This window comes from Garra rufa, chromosome 6 (genome assembly GCF_049309525.1).
Source record: "Garra rufa chromosome 6, GarRuf1.0, whole genome shotgun sequence".
In the NCBI taxonomy this organism is placed as follows: domain Eukaryota; kingdom Metazoa; phylum Chordata; class Actinopteri; order Cypriniformes; family Cyprinidae; genus Garra; species Garra rufa.
In genome coordinates, this window is record NC_133366.1 from 38,080,954 (window position 1) to 38,103,724 (window position 22,771).

The 22,771-nt window shown below is 35.9% G+C and overlaps 1 protein-coding gene across 6 annotated transcripts in view; it reads left to right on the forward strand.

Annotated features, from left to right (window-relative positions):
• The window catches only part of limch1a (LIM and calponin homology domains 1a), a 74,191-nt gene that overhangs the window by 3,901 nt on the left and 47,519 nt on the right, over positions 1 to 22,771 (forward strand). For all 6 annotated transcript variants that reach the window (XM_073841744.1, XM_073841747.1, XM_073841748.1 and 3 more), the window contains exons 2-7: positions 17,778 to 17,848; positions 19,783 to 19,852; positions 20,306 to 20,412; positions 20,969 to 20,999; positions 21,103 to 21,213; positions 21,321 to 21,522. In XM_073841744.1, coding sequence (XP_073697845.1) covers positions 17,778 to 17,848; positions 19,783 to 19,852; positions 20,306 to 20,412; positions 20,969 to 20,999; positions 21,103 to 21,213; positions 21,321 to 21,522 — 592 coding nt within the window. The remainder of the gene's footprint in view (positions 1 to 17,777; positions 17,849 to 19,782; positions 19,853 to 20,305; positions 20,413 to 20,968; positions 21,000 to 21,102; positions 21,214 to 21,320; positions 21,523 to 22,771) is intronic.

A 22,771-nucleotide genomic window follows, 5' to 3' on the forward strand; every position in this document is an offset into this window, starting at 1 on the left:
TTATCAAAATTAGAGAACACTTACCTCCAAGTTATTGGTGCTAATCTGGCACCTGGTGCTAATTTTCTTAATTATATGACAAACCCTTTTTAACTGGCAGCGTTACTCCAATTTTCACTGAGATTGCAAGATGGCGGGACGCTCTAAGGTGACTAAAACCCTGCGACAACAGGTGGTCCAGACAAAGGCCAAAGGGATGACCCTTTCAGCCATCACAAGAGAAGTTGGTCATTCCAAAACTGTTTTCTCAAATATTGCATCTTTACATTGAGACTAATTCATTCAAGTCACTCAAAAATACTGGCCGTCCATGTAAGACAAATGCACATGGAGATAATGCAGAGAGTCTCAATGGGGAATCGGTTCAACACTGGAGCTGGAATTGCTTGTCAGTTCAGTGCTGAACAGGGTAAGGATCTGTCATGAAACGCTTAAGAGAACTGGGCTGAAAGCACAATCTGCAGTGACCAAGCCTCTCATCAGCAGAAAGAATTAAAAGGCTAAGCTCAAATTTGCTGAGAATTATGTTGTGTGGACAGAGGAGAACTGATTCGAAGTTCACATTAGTGATGAGAGCAAGTTTAATTAATTTGGGTCTAATGGGAAACATTTTGTTCGGCATCAAACTGGGAAAAGACTGAAGCCTAAGTGTGTAAAGAAGTCAGTGAAACATGGAGGAGGAAGTGACATGGTTTGGAGGATGTTTTCAGCAGCAGGAGCTGGGCCTCTTATACATCTACACGGCAGGATGAATGCAAATGTTTATCAGAACTTCCTTCAGCAACATGCAGTTCCTTCCCCGCAAGCATCTCCCAATCAGCATGCAATTTTCATGCAAGACAATGCCCCTGTTAAACTTTGCGACAAAGTTATGGCTAAAAAACTCACTACAGTACAGTTACCAAACTATGTAAGAGAGTAGAAGAAGAATGGAGCAAGATCACACCAGCGCAGTGATGTCCTGCGGCCACAGATGTGCTGAAGTCATTCAAAACAGCTGTAACCCTCCAAAATTGAGCTGTAATCTTCTTTCGTGCTACAGTTCTTTAATTTTGAGCACCGTGTTTTCCACAAAATAATATTTTTTGTTGAAGTTCTCTGGTTATTTAGTCAAACAGTGGTATACCCACAGCTAATACATTTTGAGTGATGAAGATTAACTATATTTCAGAAAATAGAATATTATAGATTGTTCTAATTTTGATTTCCACTGTATTTCGTTTGCACAACCTTACTTTGATTTGGTTTCTAAATGTTTTTCTTACCTAACCGCCTGTCACTTATCTGTATATCAGGATTGTTTTAGACAGAGTATCATATGTCCTATCTTTGTTTTGATAGTACCTCTCATAGGTGTGCGCTGAATGGGCCACGTGACGTTGTACGGAAACTGTATGAGGAAACACTCCCAGTGCACCTGTCGGTGGTTAGAGACGGACAGCAGCAACCACATCGCATTACAGAAAGTCCTTCTCTGCCTTGGCCTATCATATTTCAAGAGCCCTAGAGTTCCTCTCCCATTGACTATCGGGTTTCAGATCACTTCTCTCTTTCTCTGCCTGTTTCTTTCCATCCCACCATTTGACCACCACTGTCATAGAGTCACCATGGTGAGAACGTGTCCCGTTGATTGCACATCAACTTGTGGTCCACTTTAAGAGCATTTAAAGGAACACTCAACTTTTTTTGGAAATAGACTCATTCTCCAACTCCCCCCGAGTTAATAAGTTGAGTTTTACCATTTTTAAATCCATTCAGCTGTTCTCCTGTTCTGGCGATATCACTTTTAGCATAGCTTAGCATAGATCATTGAATCCTATTAGACCAATAGCATCGCGTTCAAAAATGACCAACAAGTTTCGATATTTGTCCTATTTAAAACTTGACTCTTCTGTAGTTATATCGTGTACTAAAACTGGCGGAAATGCAAAGCAGCTGATTTTCTAGGCTGATAAGATTAGGAACTACACTCCCATTCCGGCGTAATAGTCAAGGAAGTTTGCTGCCGTAATATGGACGAAGCAGGCACAGTAATATCACGCGGCACGTGCAAATGGGAACTAATTTCAGGTGCCGCATGATATTATTGCGACTGCTGCGTCCATATTACGGCAGCAAACTTCCTTGACTATTACGCCGGAATGGGAGTGTAGTTCCTAATCTCATCGGCCTAGAAAATCGCAGCTTTACATTTTCCGCTGGTATTAGTACACGATATATCTACAGAAGAGTCAAGTTTTAAATAGGACAAATACCGAAACTCGTTGGTCATTTTTGAACGTGATGCTATTGGTCTCATAGGATTCAATGATCTATGCTAAGCTATGCTAAAAGTGATATCGCCAGAACAGGAGAACGGCTGAATGGATTTCAAAAGAGTTGAGTTGGAGAATGAGCATATTTCCAAAAAAAGTGGAGTGTTCCTTTAAAGCATCTATCTGGCAAATCAAGGGTATGAGGTCAAGTGTGTGTGTGTGACAGAGATGGTACATTTGAGTACAGATGGCTCTGTCATATGACCTCATAAAGCCAGCTGTCACAGCTGTGCAGTCACATACGTAAGGATTAAATGATACAGCTTATGCAGTGAAAGAGATTTGGGAGGCAGACGCAGGCTGTCTACACAGTTCACACTTATTTAATACAGTCCTCTCAAGAACACAGGCACTGAAATCACAGCCTAAATATGAGCTTTCCATGATGCTGTTGGCTTTGTTTTGTGCTTTCAAGAATTCAGGGTGACCACAAAGACACACTTTGAGCCAAATGACCTTCAGTCCAACTGTTTCTGTGACTAAGATAAACTTCGGTCTACTGTGAAAGACCTGGAGCTGTTCAGCATCAGTTCTGTGTGCCATGCAGCACTATTAGCAAAATAATTTATGTCTCTGTTTGTAACAGAACTGTTCTGCCTTAAAGGGAGAGTTCACCCAAAAATAAAAATTCTGTCATTAATTACTCACCCTTATGTTGTTCCAAACCCCTAAGACCTTCGTTCATCTTTGGAACAGAAATTAAGATATTTTTGATGAAATCCGAGAGCTTTCTGACTGTAAGTATGATTGATATATTAGCTGTACATTTTCAAGTGCTCATAATATCTATTTTTTGTGCTAATATGTGATGTATACCTAGTACAGCTTTAGGTTTCCAGGCAATCCACGATATTACAGTCTTACTGAAACAGTGATATGTGACACTGAATGTGTCGATTAATGTAGACTGTCGTTGTTCTAATAAAGAATGTAACTTAGACGTATTTTGGTTTACATTCTGTGTTGTTTCAACAGTTAGTCATGTTAGCACTCAGCTAACGTATCCACCCAGCAAGCAATAGTCGTCATTTCACCATCTGGGTTAACTATAAACCCGATATAGTCCGGCTATGTGTAACCCACTTCCAGCCCAAATAATCTTGAATTTGGTTGCATGCCATTTTTTGGCAAAATAACTAGTTAGATGTATGATATTCCATCCTGTAAGCAAACTCAGCAGCGTTTACAAGGTTTTATGGTTTAATTTTTGTAATTTTAATTTGTCATTTTTAAATTGATGACTAGTCTAATACTGGGATATTTGTAGACTTCTATTAAATTTTCACTGACAGCCCAAATACAAACTTGTTTTAGCCTAGACGTCTGGGCTGTGTTTTCACGGCTAATAGACGTCTTTTAGACCAAAAAATGCTTGCTGGGCCATTATTGTTTTGTTATGTGTTTACAGTTTAGCAGCTAAACTTTAGCTGAGGGCACAATTCACTTGCAGAAGTGTTAAACAAAATGTATTATGTCATTATTTTAAGAACTGGAGCACTATATTATTGTTTTATGTAAAGGTGCAGGGTTGCCATGTTTTCACAACAAAACCGCCCAATTTCTACTCTCCCAATCGCGCTTCTATGGGGGTCCCCCTTTAAAAATCGGGTTCCAGAGTGTAAAATACACTTTTTGTTGGGGTTCCATTGGTAAATTAGCATTTCAAGGACTAAATACAATGTTATTGGGGTCGCTTCAACTTGCGGACATTAGAAATAACTGCAGACTTGGAAACACAGATGGCAGCGCTCGCTAATTTGCTCAAGTACTCCTCTGTACCAATCAGAGCTTGGCCAGCTGGCCAATCAGAGCAGAGTAGGCTTATGGAAGGGAGGGGTTTACAGACATTAAGCTCAAAGCTGCTTTGAACGAGCTGTTTCGAAATTATTGACAATTGATTACAATGTTTTCTGACCTCACACGCATTTAAACCTGTTGTAGGAAACTCCAACCCAATATTAGGACACTTTAAAAAAACTATATGACCTGCTTTTTAAACAATTCGCTGACTGGGTGATTCGGATTCTGAGTGAATCTGAACTGTTTCATAGGAGTCATTTGTTTGTGAATCAGATATCACAGCTTGCGCTGTGTTTGTTATTGTGTTCAGGAAACATTGGCATGCACATGATATCTGATAAAACAGTGACAGATTTTAAATTATTGTCGCACATTTTTCATTTTTGAACCGTTTTAGTCAAGTTTTGTGAGCATGTTGTGAACTTGTAAAAAGTGTTACCTCAGATTGTTTTTAGTTTGTATCAGTCTCTGATTAGCTTTTTAATGAAGACACATTAATCCAGTGCCTTCGTCTTACACAACACGATTGTTCACGTTGTGTAAATGAGTCTTGTAGCTTATGTAAAAAAAAATGTGATTCTTTCCAGCCTCAAAATCTCTCCAGCTTCCCACCCACCCTTTAGAGCACACACAATCCTGATGTATTTTGCAATCATTTAAATGCAGTGTTATATAACACTACTTTTACTCATCTTAGAATAGGTTTTCCTGGTCAAGGAATAATCTCCAAGAGTCTATGAAACGCATAACTAGCATAACTCCCATAATTGAATGTTAAACTAACTATATAAGGAGATAATAAGGGATATACGGTATATAAAGATATGGTGGAAATAGTATGGCTAGTGTGCTATTCCAAATTCAGGCAACAGACAGTGTGTGTGGCTGTCTGTTTTTGTGTGTGTGTGGTAGTTCTGACCTCTGACCTCAAAAATGCCAAATGCAAATGCGTTTTTTCTGTCTGTGGCTGAACTGTGTCGGCAGTCATATTGGCCGAGGTCTTTGTGTATGAGCTGAAATTTTTGGGCCTTTCCAACAGAACCATGAAGCACAAATCTAATATCTGCACGGCCTATGGACAGTGTGGCACAAGCCAATGGAATATGGCTTTGTTTAGCAAATTGAACAGTGCTGCGTGAATCAGAGTCATGCACAGCACAATCCATTTGCATCTGACACAGAATTCTCTGTTTCAGACCTTATTGTGAACCCCAAATTTAGCTTTAACAATGTTGAACATTGTAAACAAGAACAGGAGAAATTGGTGCTATGCACAGACATAAAGGCTTTTCAATCCACATATTTACTATAGTAATACAAAAAGTATTTGTGGCTTTTTTTATAAAAAGAACTTATTTCCACTATAAAGAACCTTTTGTGCAATGGAAAGATTCCGTGGATGTTAAAAGGTTCTTCATGGAACCATCAGTACCAATATAGATAATGCAGTTGAGGTCAAAAGTTTACATACACCTTGCAGAAACTGTGAAATGTTAATTATTTTAGCAAAATAAGAGGGATCATACAAAATGCATGTTATTTTTATTTATTTAGTACTGACCTGAATGAGATATTTCAAATTAAAAGACATTTACATATAGTCCACAAGAGAAAATAGTTGAATTTATAAAAACAACCCCTTTTCAAAAGTTTACATACGCTTGATTCTTAGTACTGGGTTGTTACCTGAATGATCCACAGCTGTTTTTTTTTTTTTTTTTTTTTTTTTTTTTTTGTTCATGAGTCCCTTGTTTGTCCTGAACAGTTAAACTGCCTGCTGTTCTACATAAAAATCCTTCAGATCCCACAAATTCTTTGGTTTCTTAGCATTTTTGTGTATTTGAACCCTTTTCAACTGACGGTATGATTTTGAGATCCATCTTTTCACACTGAGGATAACTGAGGGACTCATATGCAACTATTACAGAAGGTTCACTGATGCTCCAGAAGGAAGCATAAAATATATTTTTTTCATTTAGTACTGCCCCCTCGGAAGCTACAGAAGATACTTACATATTTCTCCAAGGTGTATGTAAACTTTTGATCTCAACTGTATAGTTTTAAGAGTGTAGTTGTAAAACAGATGTTATGTTTTGTTTATAATAGCAAATTTATATCCACATTCAAATTCAAAACCATGTTTTACTGTCAAATGTATCTTTATATCACAAAAATATGCATTATTATTGCACTTATAGGTCCTTGTACAACAATAACATTACTTTTATTGTTGTTTTGTCCTCTAATTATTTATTTTTAAGCGCTCCTTATTCCTGGAGATCTGACTGTACATTTAGACTCAACAACAAAACTGCATAAAGGTGGATTAATAGAGAAATTAATCAAAACACTTCAGCCTTGCAGGGAGGAATGAGTCTATATTTATGGAAAAAAAGTCTATGTGTGTGTGTGTGTATTAGTGTGCATGCATTTTCCAGCACTTCAGCAAGTGGAGTTAGTGGAGAGGTGGAGTTATCTCATAGTGTCTAAACAGCCAATTAACAGATTGATTATTAACATGTGAATGAACTCACAAACAGTGACAGATTGGCTGACACAGAAAAACAGGCGCACACACAGACACTTTTGACATCTGTGGGGAATATTCTCTGAGAATAAGGTAGAGCGGTAGAAAATATCTTACACTGAAAATATTCCCGGTGGGTGCTATAAATCAGCAGCTATTAAACTTTCTTGGCCCACAACCTGAATAAGACATTTTGTCTTTACTGAAGCTCTGCAGGAGGCTATCAGATATGATTGTAATATATATGCTGATTCTTAAAGGAATCGCTTTTGTTCTTTCACACGATGAAACACTTAAACATGAACATTAACAATGGTAGATATAAAAAGGTTGAAACTGATAATACATTCAGTTTGTATGAGAATGAACTATGATGTTTTGCGCTGTGTTTCTTGTTACTGTTACAAAATTGTATTTTGCTAACCATACTTTCTGCCAAAAATACCATGGTTGCTACAGTTTTTGCTCCTGCAATAAAACTGTGGTAACTTGGTATTCACCACAGTTGTCATCAAAAAAATATTCTGGAAGGGTTTTGCACAGTTTGGCTGACTATAATGTTTTTCTGTAGACCTAGTAACAATAATTGCAGTAAGTGTGGTATTTTGGTAGAAACTATGGTTGTGGGATGCTTGATGGGAAACTTTTCTTCTGGCTAAATGGTCTCAACACATTTTTTGTGAATAATTATTCCTGCAGAGCATCATAAATTCAGGAATGAATGTAAACAAATATATATTTTTTCCTGTTAACATAGCATTGTGCTTTCCCGTGTGTTCGGCCGTCCCAGTGGGTGTTCGGTGCCTCTGCCCCTGTTCTGCATACACATGTCATTTGCTTGGTTATTTTAAAATGCTCCAGTCACCCACATTCTGTCCATCTAAATTTAGGGTCCCTACAGCTGTTCAATTCTTTTTAATGCTTGTGTGTGTGTGTGTGTGTGTGTGTGTGTGTGTGTGTGTGTGTGTGTGTGTGTGTGTGTGTGTACCTGGTATTCATCACGTTGTGGGGACCAAATGTCCCCACAAGGATAGGAATACCAGTAGATTTTGACCTTGTGGGGACATTTCTCAGGTCCCCATGAGGAAACAGGCTTATAAATCATGCACAATGAGTTTTTTTGATGAAGTAAAAGTGTGCACAATCTCCTGTGAGGGCTAGGTTTAGGTGTAGGGTAGGTGTAGGGCGATAGAAAGTACGGTTTGTACTAGGGGTGTGCGATATGACAATTTTTGATCGTGGACGATTAAAATGTCTCCACGATCTGCTTTTGAATAAATATCGTAGTATCGTGCTACAGTGTGCCTCCGTCTTAATATACTGTACATTCACTCACGGGACACTGCACTTATTCATATTCGCGATCACAAAAGTACATTATTTGAATGTGCTTCAAAGTCTTGCCGGTAAAATAACGCCATTTGGTCCGCGCGCTGTTCTGGCATGCGCTTCATGAGCGCGTAAACCTGAAGCACGTGCGCTAAAAGCCTGTCAAACAGCACCTGATTACTAAACTGAGCTATCTTTGGCGCTTAATTTGCTTATACTGTCAAAAACACGCAAGGATTACATTTAAACACAGTTGGTTGTCTAAAGTGAAAGTACACAGTTAAGAGAAAAACGGATGCGCGCCTGTATAGATGCGTGCAGCTCTGTGACAGAACTAAACATGCTGCCGATTGTCATTAAAGGGACAGTACACCCAAAAATGTTGTCACTCACATGTCCTAAATCTATATTAATTTTTTTCTTGTGCTTAACACAAAAGAAGATATTTTGAAGAATGTGGGTAACAGTAGCTGGTCCCCGCTGACTTAAAATAAATAAAATATATGGAAGTAACTGGGGACCCAGCAACTGTTTGGTTACCCACATTATTCAAAATAAGTTTTTATGTTCAGCATGTTTTATGCTTAAAAAAATGCGAGAGTGAGTAAATGATGACAGAATTGTCATTTTTGGGTGATGATACGCTAATAAAACAAAACAAAGGAAAATCACTCACTGCTCTTGACTGAAGAACTTCAATAAAGTTGCTTTAAATGTTGCTTCTATGTATAATTTATGTATACAATGTATATAGTGTTTTATTTTTATATTTGTTAATTAAATTTCTTGAATGCTACTGATAAATACACCGACTGTACCTGAAAATTAAAGCACTGTTTGTTTTATTTGTATAGTATGTGTATTTGTAACATGTAGCTTATCTTTGTTCTTATTTTTTAAATACAAAGAAAATAATGACAAAGATTTTTTTGTCTTCGCCCACTTTGGCTTAAATATTTGCCATTCTTTTTATTTTATATTTTGTTACCTTGTAAGGTTTTGGTTTTAAAATAGAAAAAATAATTTAGCTGTACTACTCAGACAACTTGTAAAAAAGTAAAACCAACATGACAAAGAATCGGGATAAAATCGTGAATCGTGATATTTCTTGAAAAAATCGTGATATGATATTTTTACCATATCGCCCACCCCTAGTTTGTACAGTATAAAACCCATTACGCCTATGGAATGTCCCCATAAAACATGTAAACCCAACATGTGTGTGTGTGTGTGTGTGTGTGTGTGTGTGTGTGTGTGTGTGTGTGTGTGTGTGTGTGTGTGTGTGTGTGTGTGTGTGTGTGTGTGTGTGTGTGTGTACATCCTGGTGTAAACGCATGTCCTGACACCGACAACCTTGTCTAACTTTACACTTCCAGTTCCCTGTTTATGTGTCCTTCTCTATAGACAGTGGTCAATGCTTAGATTTTTCTTTAGGAGCACTAATTTTAGCAAAGTAAAAAAAAAGTTTCTTACAATTTATTTTGACATTAATTCTTAATACATGTCTAAGAACATTAGACTAGTGTTGTTAAGGAAAAGTTCACCCAAAAATGAAAAGTTGCTGCAAATTTATTAACTTTTAGGGAAGCCAAGATTTGAATTTGAAGAATTTGAAGAAATGTAGTATTACATCACTTGCTCTCCAATGAGAAATGAATGAATGAGAGTTAATAAAAACATCACAATAATCCACAAGTAATTCACACCACTCCAGTCCACCAATTAGCCTCCTGTGAAGTGAAAACCTGTTTGTAAGAAACAAATCTGTCATTAAAGGGGATGCAAAACTCACTTTTTGATGTTTGAACATTAATTTAGTTTGATTTTTAATTTTTAAAAGTAATATTCCCTTTTTAAAATCAAGTCATTCTCAGCTTCTTGTCAGTGTGACAACACACCGACGGAGGCAGCTCCCATGATACTTGATAGACATGAGTGCCTTACCATAGACCCGCCCATCATTTACATCATTTACTCCCGACATCTGAGCTGCTGAAAATGCAGAGGATTAACATTACTTTCGTTTTTGAAAGGAAAGTGCAGTTTTTTGTGTCAAACTGTTGTTTCCAGCTGATGTATGCATTTTCTATCCATTGCTTTCTTCAGTGAAAAAGTCATGACTAAATCAGGAGAAAAATTTGCACAAATCAACCATTTACAAGTGAAAACAGTCCAAAACGTTTCTAAACAAATATGTAGTTAGATTTTGATGTAAGAGGACAACAGGGGATAGACTTTTTCATTGAAGGAAAGCATTATTATGGATTTATTATGGTATTTTGGCCAGAAGTGAAACTGTTTGGACTCAGAGTATGTGAGTGGAGCGCCGAGTGGAGCGGTGTGATTTTGAATGGAGAGAGAAGCAGATTTTTTTTTAAATTCGGAGCACAAAGTTTGCACACTAGTGTTCCAAACTCTCCTGTTATTCTTTTCATTATTTTAATATATGTGACCCTGGACCACAAAACCAGTCATAAGGTTAAATTTTACAAAACTGAGATGTATACATCATATGAAAGCTCAATAAATAAGCTTTCTATTGATGTATGGTGTGTTAGGATAGGACAATATTTGGCCGAGATACATCTATTTGAAAATCTGGAATCTGAGGGGGCAAAAAAATCAAAATACTGAGAAAAACACCTTTAAAGTTGTCCAAATTAGGTTCTTAACAATGCTTATTACTAATCAAAAATTACATTTTTATATATTTACAGTAGGAATTTTACAAGAAATCTTAATGAAACATAATCTTTACTTAATTTCCTAATGATTCTTGGCGTAAAAGAAAAATCAATAATTTTGACCCATACAATGTATTTTTGGCTATTGCTACAAATATACCCCAGCGACTTAAGACTGGTTTTGTGGTCCAGGGTCACATATGTTATGAACAGGACTGTTCTATTTCGAACATACTGAAATTATTTTGACGCGGAGCGGTGTTTCTGATGTCAGTGAGCGAGGAGTGGAGCTGGAGCGGGAAATGGTGAACCCGGTTTTTGCCGCTCCACTCCGCTCACATACTCTGATTCCGACGGCACCCATTCACTGCAGATTCATTGGTGAGCAAGTCATGTAAAATACATTACCTAAAATTAACAAACTAATCTACATCTCGGATAGCCTGAGGGTGAGTAAATATTTGGCAAACTTTTATTTTGGGTGAGCTATTTCTTCAAGTGTGCATTAATAAGGTGGTAAATTAACTAATTCTACTGTGACTTATGAATATATATTATGCCTATAAGTTAAAGGAGAACTATTTGCCTCTTTTTACAATATGTTATATAAGTCTCAGGTGTCCCCAGAATGTATCTGTGAAGTTTCAGCTCAAAATACCCCACAGATCATTTATTATATCATTTTTAAAGTGTCCGTTTTGAGTGGAAGCAGAAACACGCTGTTTTCGTGCATGCAAATGTGCTGCTGCTCCCCGCCCTCATTTCCAGAATAGGGCTGTGCCTTTACAGCTCATATCAAAATCAAACCAAAAATGTTTGGTTTGATTATCATGTCTATTGCACTGAAATCATGTGATTTAAAGCTATATTAGTTTAAACTTCTGATATAGGGGTTTTTGAGCACACACATCTGAAACACACCCACAGAAAGTGGCTGTCACAAGGCATGTGAGTACTAAACTAAGTTCTCTTTCATGTCTTATTACGCTTAAACTCTAAACTTAAAAACACAAATGAATTACAAAAACAGTCAGTTATTTCTGTGAAGGTAAACAGCTGGGAAAAAAAATGCATATTTATATTAGATCTGTGTGGCAGCAGCGTAATATACAGTAAATAGATAAATAAATCCACTGCTCTCTTGTCTCCTCTGAGGCTGGGACTCTAAATGGCGTTCTTTGCTCATCTGTGCAGCCAAAGACAGAACAGTTAGTATGCTTTGCTTTAACTTGACGCTTGCGAAAAATGGCAGCTCCGTGAGTGGAAACTTGCAGGAAAAGGCTTGCTAAAACAAAGTTACTGGGTTGCATTTTTCACGTTTTCTGGGTTGGTAGATGCACCATGACCCGATTATAGCACTTAAACACGAAAAAGTCAGGTTTTCATGATTTAACTGATAAAAGGAGGATGGTCACAGAAGATTACTGTTTTATGTATTTATGACCCAATTAATAACATGCACCATACAACCAGATTGATGGAAAGCAATAAAAAGCAGTCAACTACAGTATGAAAGCTAATCTTCATAAAAAAAGTATAAAGCATTAGTGGTTTTGATCAGTTTTGATCTGTACTTTTGGACATTGGCACATAATAATTTTCACTCGCTAATTCTGATAAGCGTCACATTCAGTGAGCAAATAGATAGAAGAGCATAACACTCTTAAATCCGCTTTTGCCCATGCATTATCCGTTGTTCTTTTACAGCTTTTAATTTTCCTATAGTGGTGAGAGAGAGTGCTCTTTAATCCTGTGTGTGTCTTTGTCTGGACGGATGAGCTGGAGTTGTCTATTTCCAACAGCCCTAGTCAGGTGGCCTATTTTCAGATGTATTTTAAGACAGTACGTCCTGAGAGACATCATCCCCTGTCTGTTTCTGCCTCACTGAGAGTAGCCCTGCTTTCTGCTGCTGAGGCTGTTGCTTAGGTGATTATAAGCAGGAATAGCACGCGTATACTGCTATTTTTGTCCGTCTTTAATGTTGATGTCATGGGGCAGATTGGCAAACATGGTCTGTTTACGTGTACAAGTAGCATAAAGGCCTGTAAACTCCATTGGTACCCACCCACTTTTTCAGTGGGCAGGTTTTGGAAGTAATGTTTCTATTCAGATTTGAAAACCCATGAACCAAACCAAAGCTATTATATAGGATGTTTTTGTGTTTATTGATATTTTTAATTAGCTTTTAGTTTCTATTTGCAGTTTTAATTGTATTTATAGTTCATTTTTAATCATTTGCTTTTGTCATTTTTATAGTTTAGTACAATAATTTATGTTAGTTTAGTACTCCTGATTTGATTTCAGTGAGCTTTATATTGAAATCATTGTAATATGTGAGTGTGCCTGGCTAAAGAGAGCAAAATCTCAGCAAAAATTGCTGGTAGATATCTTTTACCAAAATCCAAATGCTTTGAGTCATCTAATGGGAGTCTGCCTTGAGCAACTCACTGTTTTCTTGGCTCTGGTGTATGGCATCTTGGCCATTATGGTGAAATGTAGCCTGTTACACAACTGCACTGTAGGGGAGCTGTTCCCGTGGGTATGTTGACTGGACTGTCACCAGCAGGTGTGTGTGTGTGTGTGTGTGTGTGTGTGTGTGTGTGTGTGTGTGTTTGCGAGCTTGGCGTCTTGGTAACGGAACTGCTTGTCTGCCACCAGAAGCTTTTTTGGTTCTTCCTGAAAATGTTGCCATCAATCAGTTCTTTCTCTCTGTCTGTAACTGATCTCTCTGTGTTCATACATGTAGCTGTAGCCCTGAATAAATTAGGCCGGTATGCCTATGTGGATGCAGGTCTGTCATATGGCTTTCACAGTATTAAGAGCAGTTTCAGGAATTAATTTTCTTATTGAGGGCAATATTTGCTTCAGTTTATAAGACACTTATTTTTAGATTTTAGTTGACAATGTTTGTATTAAAAACTTAAAAAATGTATTACAACAGTACACTGTTACCATTATATTTTCCATTTTAAGATGCTTGAGATGTCACAGTGAAACTTATTAACAATGAAACCTTATTACTTGTCTGTTAGGACATTTAAAACCTTTTTAAAATGTTTAAAACCTATTACTTATCCATATTGCTTTGTACTAATACTAGTTATGGTAGATGTTTCTGTAATAGCTGTTTCATGTAACAAGAGTAATGGAGATGTTAAAGTGATTTCTGTATGTTTAGGGATTAATTTCTGACTGATCCACAGTAATGTTGAATATGTTGGAGCAGGCAGATAAATGTTTGCCTGAAAAACAGCTTATCTCTAATTTGTGTGTGTGTGTGTGTGTGTGTGTGTGTGTGTGTGTGTGTATTTGTGTAATGAAGAGAGTGTGAAGACATAAGACGGCAGTAGAGTGAGTCTTTCTGACAGTTAAAGACAGCTGCAAGGGATTTCTCAAAGAACTGTGTGTGATTCTGAGAGAGTGAATGTGTCTGCATGTGTGAAAATCAGTAGGCCCTATGTATAGCTGTGTCATTTTTTTCTATATAATGCACAGTATTTGCAATATCAACATTGTAGTGTTGTTGAGTTTTTAGAGAAGATTTCATTCCGTACATAATTAATCTTTTTTTCTTACTCAGCATAAAGTTTGGTATACAGTTTATGTACACCTTGGAGAACCTGCAAAATGTTAATTATTTTACCAAAATAAGAGGGATCATACAAAATACTTGTTATTTTTTATTTAGTTCTGATCTGAATAAGATATTTCACATAAAAGACGTTTACATAAAGTCCACAAGAGAAAATAATAGCTGAATTTGTCCAAATGACACAGTTCAAAAGTTTACACACACTTGATTTGTTACCTGAACGATTCACAGCTTTGTTTTTGTTTTTTTTGTTGCTGTTGTTTGTTTGTTTAGTGTTTATAAGTCCCTTATTTGTCCTGAACAGTTAAACTGCCTGCTGTTTATTTAAACCCTTTCCAATGATGACTGTATGATTTTTAGATCCATCTTTTCACACTGAGGACAACTGAGGGACTCATATGCAACTATTACAGAAGGTTCAAAGGCTCACTGATGCTTCAGAAGGAAAACTTGAAATATCGTATTTGTGAAGTGTCTTATTCAAGTCAGTAGTAAATAAAAAAATAACATGCATTTTGTATGATCCCTCATGTTTTGGTAATAATTACCATTTTGCAGTTTCTGCAAGGTGTATGTAAACTTTTGACTTAAACTGTATGTACACTGCTGTTTAAAAGTTGGGAAGTTTGTGAAAGAAACCTCTTATGCTCATCAAGGCTGCATTTATTTGATTAAATATATGACCAAAGCTGTAATATTGTGAAATATGATTACAATTTAAAATAACTGTTTTCTGTTTTTAAAGATTTTAAAATGTAGTTTATTCCTGTAATGGCAAAGCTGATCTTTCAACAGCCATTACTCCAGTCTTAATATATGCTGATTTGATGCTCAAAAGGCATTTTATACCGGTATTATCTCAGTTCAAACTGGTTAAAAGCACTGATATGCCTGTGATACATTTCTTATAGATTCTTTGATGAATCGAATATTCAAACGAACACCATTTATTTGAAATATAAATAATTTGTAACATTGTAAATGCATTTAATGTCACTTTTGATCATTTTTATGCATCCTTGCTGAATAAAAGTATAAACGGTAGTGTATTATTATTCCCAAATACATGTGACGGTTCAGTTTCAGTGGATTTTCATCCACTCTTTCCCCATGTAGTGAGCAATAAGTCATTCACTAGGATGTGAATGGGTGACTGAGTGAGTTATTTCAGACACAGCATGTGTGTTAGGTAATTCAGAGACCCATATTTCAGTGCGACTGGGCATTAGCCTTTAGCACAGTTAGCAAAAGCTGCAATAATACACACACAAATCACTTACAGAACACATTACAAAAGATGTTTTCCCATCTACATAAAAAAGTAGTTTTATTGAGGAACACAAAAGGCAAATTGCAAATAAAATAGTTTTACCACTCAAAAGTAAACTTAAATTCTAATTTTAAATGATATTACATACACATACTTTTTTGAGACCATCTTTCCATTGCTCGCTGACCTTTAGAATCAAATGAATGCAGTTGAAAATGCCTCTTTCCCACATGAAATGAGCAACAGTACACACAGATGGTGGCTTTGCTGTTATGCCCAATATCATTTTTAACTCCCCCACATCCTTAAATAACAGGCTTTTTGCGAAGCAAAACAATTTATGCTAAAATGTGCAGCTGCAGCACAAACTCTTAAGATCTTAATAAAAATGACTAAGGAATTTGTTAAAAATAAACTTTGTTTGGAATTCTGCAGAGCAACATGTGCTTCAAACAGCTATCTGTCCGGGTTTCATTACCTCAGAATGAGTGGGTGAGCAAAATTTCTGAACACTTATTAGGATATAGATTGTTTTATCAAGGCAAATTTGATTTAATAATCATACAAGCCCTTATAATGAAGATAACGATCACCTCTATGATCTAATGATCTAATGCGAAACAATACTATTTTGTATGAATGGAGAGAGAGAGAGAAATGAAAAGGAAGATATAAAGAGTGATGCCTCTGGTTAGTTTATACTGGGTAATTTAGAAGAGAAATGTAGTGTTCATGTTAAAGGAATAGTCCCCTTAAATAAGAAAATGTAATGTACATCCAAGATTTAGATGAGTTTGGTTCTTCATCGGAAAAGATTTGGAGAAATTTAGCATTAAATCACTTACTCGCCAGTGAATCCTCTGCAGAGAATGGGTGCCGTCAGAATGTAAGTTCAATTAGTTGATAAAAACATCTCAATAATCCATAAAGAAACCATATGACTCCAGTCTTTCAACAATTGTTTTGTTTGAATTCATCAAGACACTAACTTTAAGTCCTCTATCTATAATATTGCTTTTTTTCAGCGAAAAAGATTTCCCATCTGAATCAGAAGAGAAATATTCACAGATCATGAAGCGTTTACAAACGAAAACGGTTCAAAATAGTTCTTAACAAATGTAGTTGGATTTTAATGTGAGAGGACAACAGGGAATAGACCTTTTTACTTTAGCATTATTATGGATTGTAGATTATAGTTTTTCACAAGACATCAATTGATGGACTGCAGTCTTGTGATTATTGTTATTTTTTTATCAGCTCATTCTGACGGCACCCATTCACTGCAGAGGATCTTTGGGTGTGCAAGTGATGTAATGCTACATTTCTCCAAATCTGTTTAGATGAAGAATGAAACTCATCTACAGATTGGGTGGCCTGAGGGTTAGTGCATTTTTCATTTTTGGGTGGTCCATTCCTTTAATGGTTCTGTGTGACACTGTGGCTTCCTTTCATAGCAGCAGTTGAAGGACAATGGACAATGAGTGACCTCTTACTGATGTACAGGTCAGCTGTTTCCTGCTCGGAGAGAAACTGTGTGTAAAGGTTAAGGGGGTAACAGGTTTCTGGGTAATTGTATGTGTATAATTGCAGGTTTTGTTTTTCAAAGTGCTTTGCATTGTTGAAAATAATCTTTATTAATCTCAAATACTTGGTCATGCACTTGGCCTTTTGGCAATAGAGAGCAAATTAATGTTGTCACTTTCTCTCTTGTACACACATGCATGGTATGTGTGAATGTGTTAAGTAGAGACAGGTTATGTAATACTAGTTTAGTAATTTACTTGTGCACATTAAATGCACATACACACAGTATAGGGACTATATAATCATTCACTCACAGAATACATAAATAAATGAATATAAGCATACATATTTATTTACTTTGACCCATTCACACACACATTGTGCTTTTAGAATGTGTGAAGTATTACCCTAATAACTACCAGGTTTGTGAATGAAAGAAAAGCAGCTGTTTTAGAGCTCCTTTGTGAAACCCATCAAGTTTTTTTTTTTTACTTAGCAAAAACATTATCATAACAGATTAAAACATGAAGAGTTAAGCTTTGAGTCCTGTCTAAATGCATATAAAGCTTCTGTTTGGTTAGACAAATCATTCTGTAAAACTATAGATTTATAAGGGGGCATTGGTCACCTAAATTAATTTGCTGCTCCAGTCACATTAGCACTCTCTGACCTCTTCATTAAAGCATTTTCAGGTATTTTTTCTGATGATCTTTGTGCTTTTCTGTTTGCTTGGCAGGCAGTGACAGGAAGAAGTTTTGGTGATAAGGATTTTAGAAGTGGGCTGGAAAATGGCATTCTGCTCTGCGAGTAAGTTTTACATACATAAAGTCAAATCAAACGTTTTTTCATATTTTGTTTACTAGTGCATGCAGGACACCGTAGTTCTTTTATGTAAGTGAGGATAGCAAAATAAAATAAACTGTGTCGACATATACCCAAAAATTCTTTGTACAGTAGACAACCAGTAAAATTGATTAAAAATTTGGGACCAAATATTATTCAGACACAGCTAATGTTACGTTTTTACACCACAGACTGAACAAAATTAAGCATTGCTTGGTAATTGGTCCACAAAATATTGATGTAAAATTTTTCGGTTGATTGTCATCCGTTACATACCTTTCTAGCAAAGTTCTTCTGACTGACACATTTTAACTTTGAGTTCTTGTAATATTTTATTACCATTTTCTAAACTGTGATAATGTAAGAAATGTTGAAGGTGCCTGAATAAATGTTGGTTTGGCTGTATACTGTAGATATAAATGAAAAATGTTAAGTGAAAATGGTTTATTCTGATTAAACACAGGTGCTACTAATTTAACAGAATACAAAATACATAAAAACTGCATTGTTTGTATAAGCAGCATCATTTACAACTAGCATTTTTTTTATGTTACGTAGGACAAATAAAAGTATCGATATGTGGATAAAACCACCTGATTCTGATCACACTACACTACTATTCAAATGTTTGGGGTCGTGTTTCTTTTTGAAGTCTTGTGTGCTCACCAAGGCTGCATTTATTTGATCAAAACAGTAAAAATGAAGTAATTTGTGAAAAGTATTATATCTTATAACTCTTTTTCTATTTTAATATATTTAAAAGTTTCATTTATTACTGTGATAGCAAAATCGATTTTTCAGCAGCCATTACTCCAGTCTTTAGTGTCACATGATCCTTTAGAAACCATTCTAATATGCTGATTGGGTGCATTTTTTCAGGATTCTTTGATAAATAGGAAGTTCAAAAGAACAGCATTTATGTGAAATTGTGTTTTTTTGTAACAATAAAAAAGTCTGTACTGTACTGTCAATAAATTTAATTGAATTTCAAGGAGAAGTTCACTTCCAGAACAAAAATGAACAGAAAATGTACTCACCCCCTTGTCATCCAAGATGTTCATGTCTTTCTTTCTTCAGTCATGAAGAAGTTATGTTTTTTGAAGAAAACATTTCAGGGTTTTTCTCCATATAGTGGGCTTCTATGGTGCCCCTGAGTTTGAACTTTCAAAATGCAGTTTAAATGCAGCTTCAAGCGATCCCAGCTAGGAAAAATGGTCTTCTCTACCAAAACGATAGAAGATAGAACATTTTATATAGTTTTTAACCTCAAATGCTCATCTTGTCTCTCTGTCTGTGCATCTCTGGTCCAAAACAGTTAGGGTAGGTCAAAGAACTCCAATCTCATTTTCTCATTTTCTCCCATTTCTCTCATTCTCATATATATATATTTTTTTTTCGTTTCGATAGATAAGTCCCTTTTTCCTCAACTGAGATTGTTTACATCCCCATTTGGGATCGTTTGAAGCTGCATTTAAACTGCATTTTGGAAGTTCAAACTCTGGGCACCACTGAGGTCCACTATATGGAGAAAAATCCTGAAATGTTTTCCTCAAAAAACATAATTTCTTTAGGTCTGAAGAAAGAAAGACAAGGGGGTGAGTACATTATCTGTAATTTTTTGTTCTGGAAGTGAACTTCTCCAATAAATATAAGTATTAATTTCCTTTTTTTTTTTTTTATCTGGCTGACCCTAAATTAGTGAATGGTAGTGTAATTATTTGAATAAATAGTAGTTTGAATGAAAAATGTATGAAAAAAGAAAGGAAAAAAGGAATGAAAATAAATTACTGAGACCTTGTTTTGTAGGGTCACGAGTCATTTTGATGATGTTATGAGTCGACCCACATATTATGGTTCTCTAATGCAATCCCTCTCTCTCTCATCATGTTACTTATTAGGTTGCTGAGTTCAATCAAACCAGGCCTTGTGAAAAAGATCAATAGACTTCCAACACCCATTGCCGGGCTGGTGAGTGTGGTTAGTGTGTGTTTGTTTGCATGTGCTTGTGTTGTTCTGTGCCTGTTTGTGTCAGGCCAGTCTCAGCACTGCTGTCTCAGAACAAATCCAGTGCTGTCCCAGTTTGTGCGTGTATCTGTGTGTGGTTGTTGTTTTATGTTTATGCCATCAAATTATCAGATAAGTAGTACAGCTCATTGTGTGACAGCTAGTTTAATCAGATACAAAAAAACCCTGGTATTACTATTTGTGGCCCTTAAAAGTAAAAGAAAACTGTAAAACTGCCTAAAACACAATCTACACAACTTCAGATGCTTGTTCTTCAAATAATGAGATTCTTGTCTTTACTCTGGATTGATAACATGCAGCTCATCAGAAACATATATACATAGTGTTTACATGTGGCCTGTAATTGGCACGTACAGTGGGCAGCAGATGCATAATATGTGTCTTTTCTCTCATCAGGATAATCTGACCATGTTTCTGAGAGGATGTGAAGAGGTGGGATTGAAGGGATCACAGCTGTTTGATCCTGGAGACCTGCAGGATACGTCGATACGAGCAAACTTAACGTATGTGTGTGTTTGTGTATGTGTAAACAGAGGCAGTAGAAGCAGGAAACTGATTATGTGCGGAAAAATGAATGGGATAAATCCTAACAATTATTTTGGTGGCTAATTTGGAGGAGATTTTGCCTTTTAGTCATTCATAGCAGCTCATCATTTTCCTCTAAGATGGATTCACATTAGCTAACCAGTCTTTGAGTCTGTAAGATGTGTACAATTTAAGATGTAACTTTAAATTGAGTAAAAGTGTGTTTTACATTGACAAAGACTTGCATTGTTACAAAAAAATTCTATTTTGGATAAATGCAGTTCTATTTATCAAAGACTCCTAAAAACATGTATCACAGTTTCCACAAAAATGCACAAAACTGTTTTGTACATTAACAATAATAAGAAATGTTTCTTGAGAATGATTTCTAAAGGATCATGTGACACTGAAGACTGGAGTAATGACTGCTAAAATTCAGCTTTGCCATCACTGAAATGTAAACTACATTCTAAATATACATTGAAATAGAAAACAATTCGAAAACATTAACAAATATCTCTTTTTTTGCTTTAGGGGCTCTGACTGCAGTAGAAAGCTGAAGAATGTAAGTAAACTGAACTATTTTCATAATCTTTGCATTTCAGTTTGTATTTGATTAACATTTGTCTAATGCTTTTTATTCTCCCCTGTGTTTTTTGAATGATTAGGTGCTCATAACCATATACTGGCTTGGTAAAGCTGCTAACAGCTGTACAACATATAACGGCCCCACACTTGACCTGAAAGAGTTTGAGGGGCTTCTTTCCATGATGCGAAAGGTAAATCAAATCTTGCCAGGAACACTAAACCTATGAAACAGCCTGATAAATAAAATAATAGATACACTGTTATGTTTTCGTTCTCTTTTTTTATATTTGGTGTGCAGGAGTGTGTAAATGATGAGTTAGACTCACCCAAGCGCAGTATAAGGGACAGCGGTTACATCGACAGCTGGGAATCAGAGCGCTCTGATTCGCTGTCTCCTCCGAGACATGGTCGTGATGATTCGTTTGACAGTCTCGACTCATTTGGCTCACGATCACAGAACACACCCTCCCCAGACACAGTTATTCGCTGCAACAGTGATGGTATGACTTACTTTTCTATTTATGTTTTGTCATCATGCTAGATCACGTTAATTCTGGCAATATTTTCAGTAGTCATAAAATATTAATTGTTTATCATTGTTTTTGCTGTGTTTTTGTTTCAATTTCACCAACATCCATATGATTCCTATATGGGCCATTCTACAGAACTGTTGCAAACTGCTGTCCATACCCAGTGTCCATAACCAAAAAAAAAACACATTTAAAAAGCATTTAAGAATTCAAATCTTAGATGTTTACTAAATTCCTAATAAAATAATAAAATTTGATTATCTATTGAAAGCCACAATAAAATGTAAAATATCAGTAAGCTTAATATATTAAAATCATTATTTATTGAGTGTTTTCATTTGGGACGTGGCTGTCCGAAACCCTAACCACTAAATTTTAACTTATGAAAGTGATATTAAAAGAATTTTTACATATTATTCCATTGTTGTTTTTAAAAATATCTTTTTGATATTTTGATTTTAAATAAAAAATTATGTAAATTATGAAACTGACATTTTCATGTCAATACCAAAACAGTGTATGTTTTAGTCTATTTTAACTACACCCCTACATTTATGATCAGGGAATATTTATGTGTCCCTCTATTTCATAGCTACAAGGTGCGAGTAGATAGGTCCCATTATTTTGAGGTAAATTGTTTTAAAAAGTCTGAAAATCTGTGTGTAACTTTAAGGAATGTCACTACCAAACACCTTTTTTTCTGTAATTAAGCACACATTTTTGGGAGTTGATCCATACCATTTAGTTTTTATATGTGTACAACTGTTCAGAACTGTGCTAGCTAACCATGTGCTGATTAGCATCTTTAAGCTAGGTTCAAAAGTATCTAAAATTGTCACTACCAAAACAGTTACGACCGAAACATTTGGCGAAGTTTCGGTCGTGACGTAATAGTTTTTTTTGGGAGTATTCCATAAAATTTAGTTTTTATTGTGTACAGCTGTTCAGAACTGTGCTAGCTAACCATGTGCTGATTAGCATCTTGAAGCTAAGTTCAAAAGTATCTAAAATTGTCACTACCAAAACAGTTGCAACCAAAACATGTCATCATTGTTTCGGTAGTGACAAAAGGGAACACATAATCATTTATTTAGGTGCAGTTAGGCAGTTTTTTTGTATTTTAGCAAGTTTTAGTATGTTTTAGTACGTGGGTTAAAAAAAGTCGCTACAAAAACATTACTGTCACTACCGAAAATGTCCAGTCACAACCGAAACATGG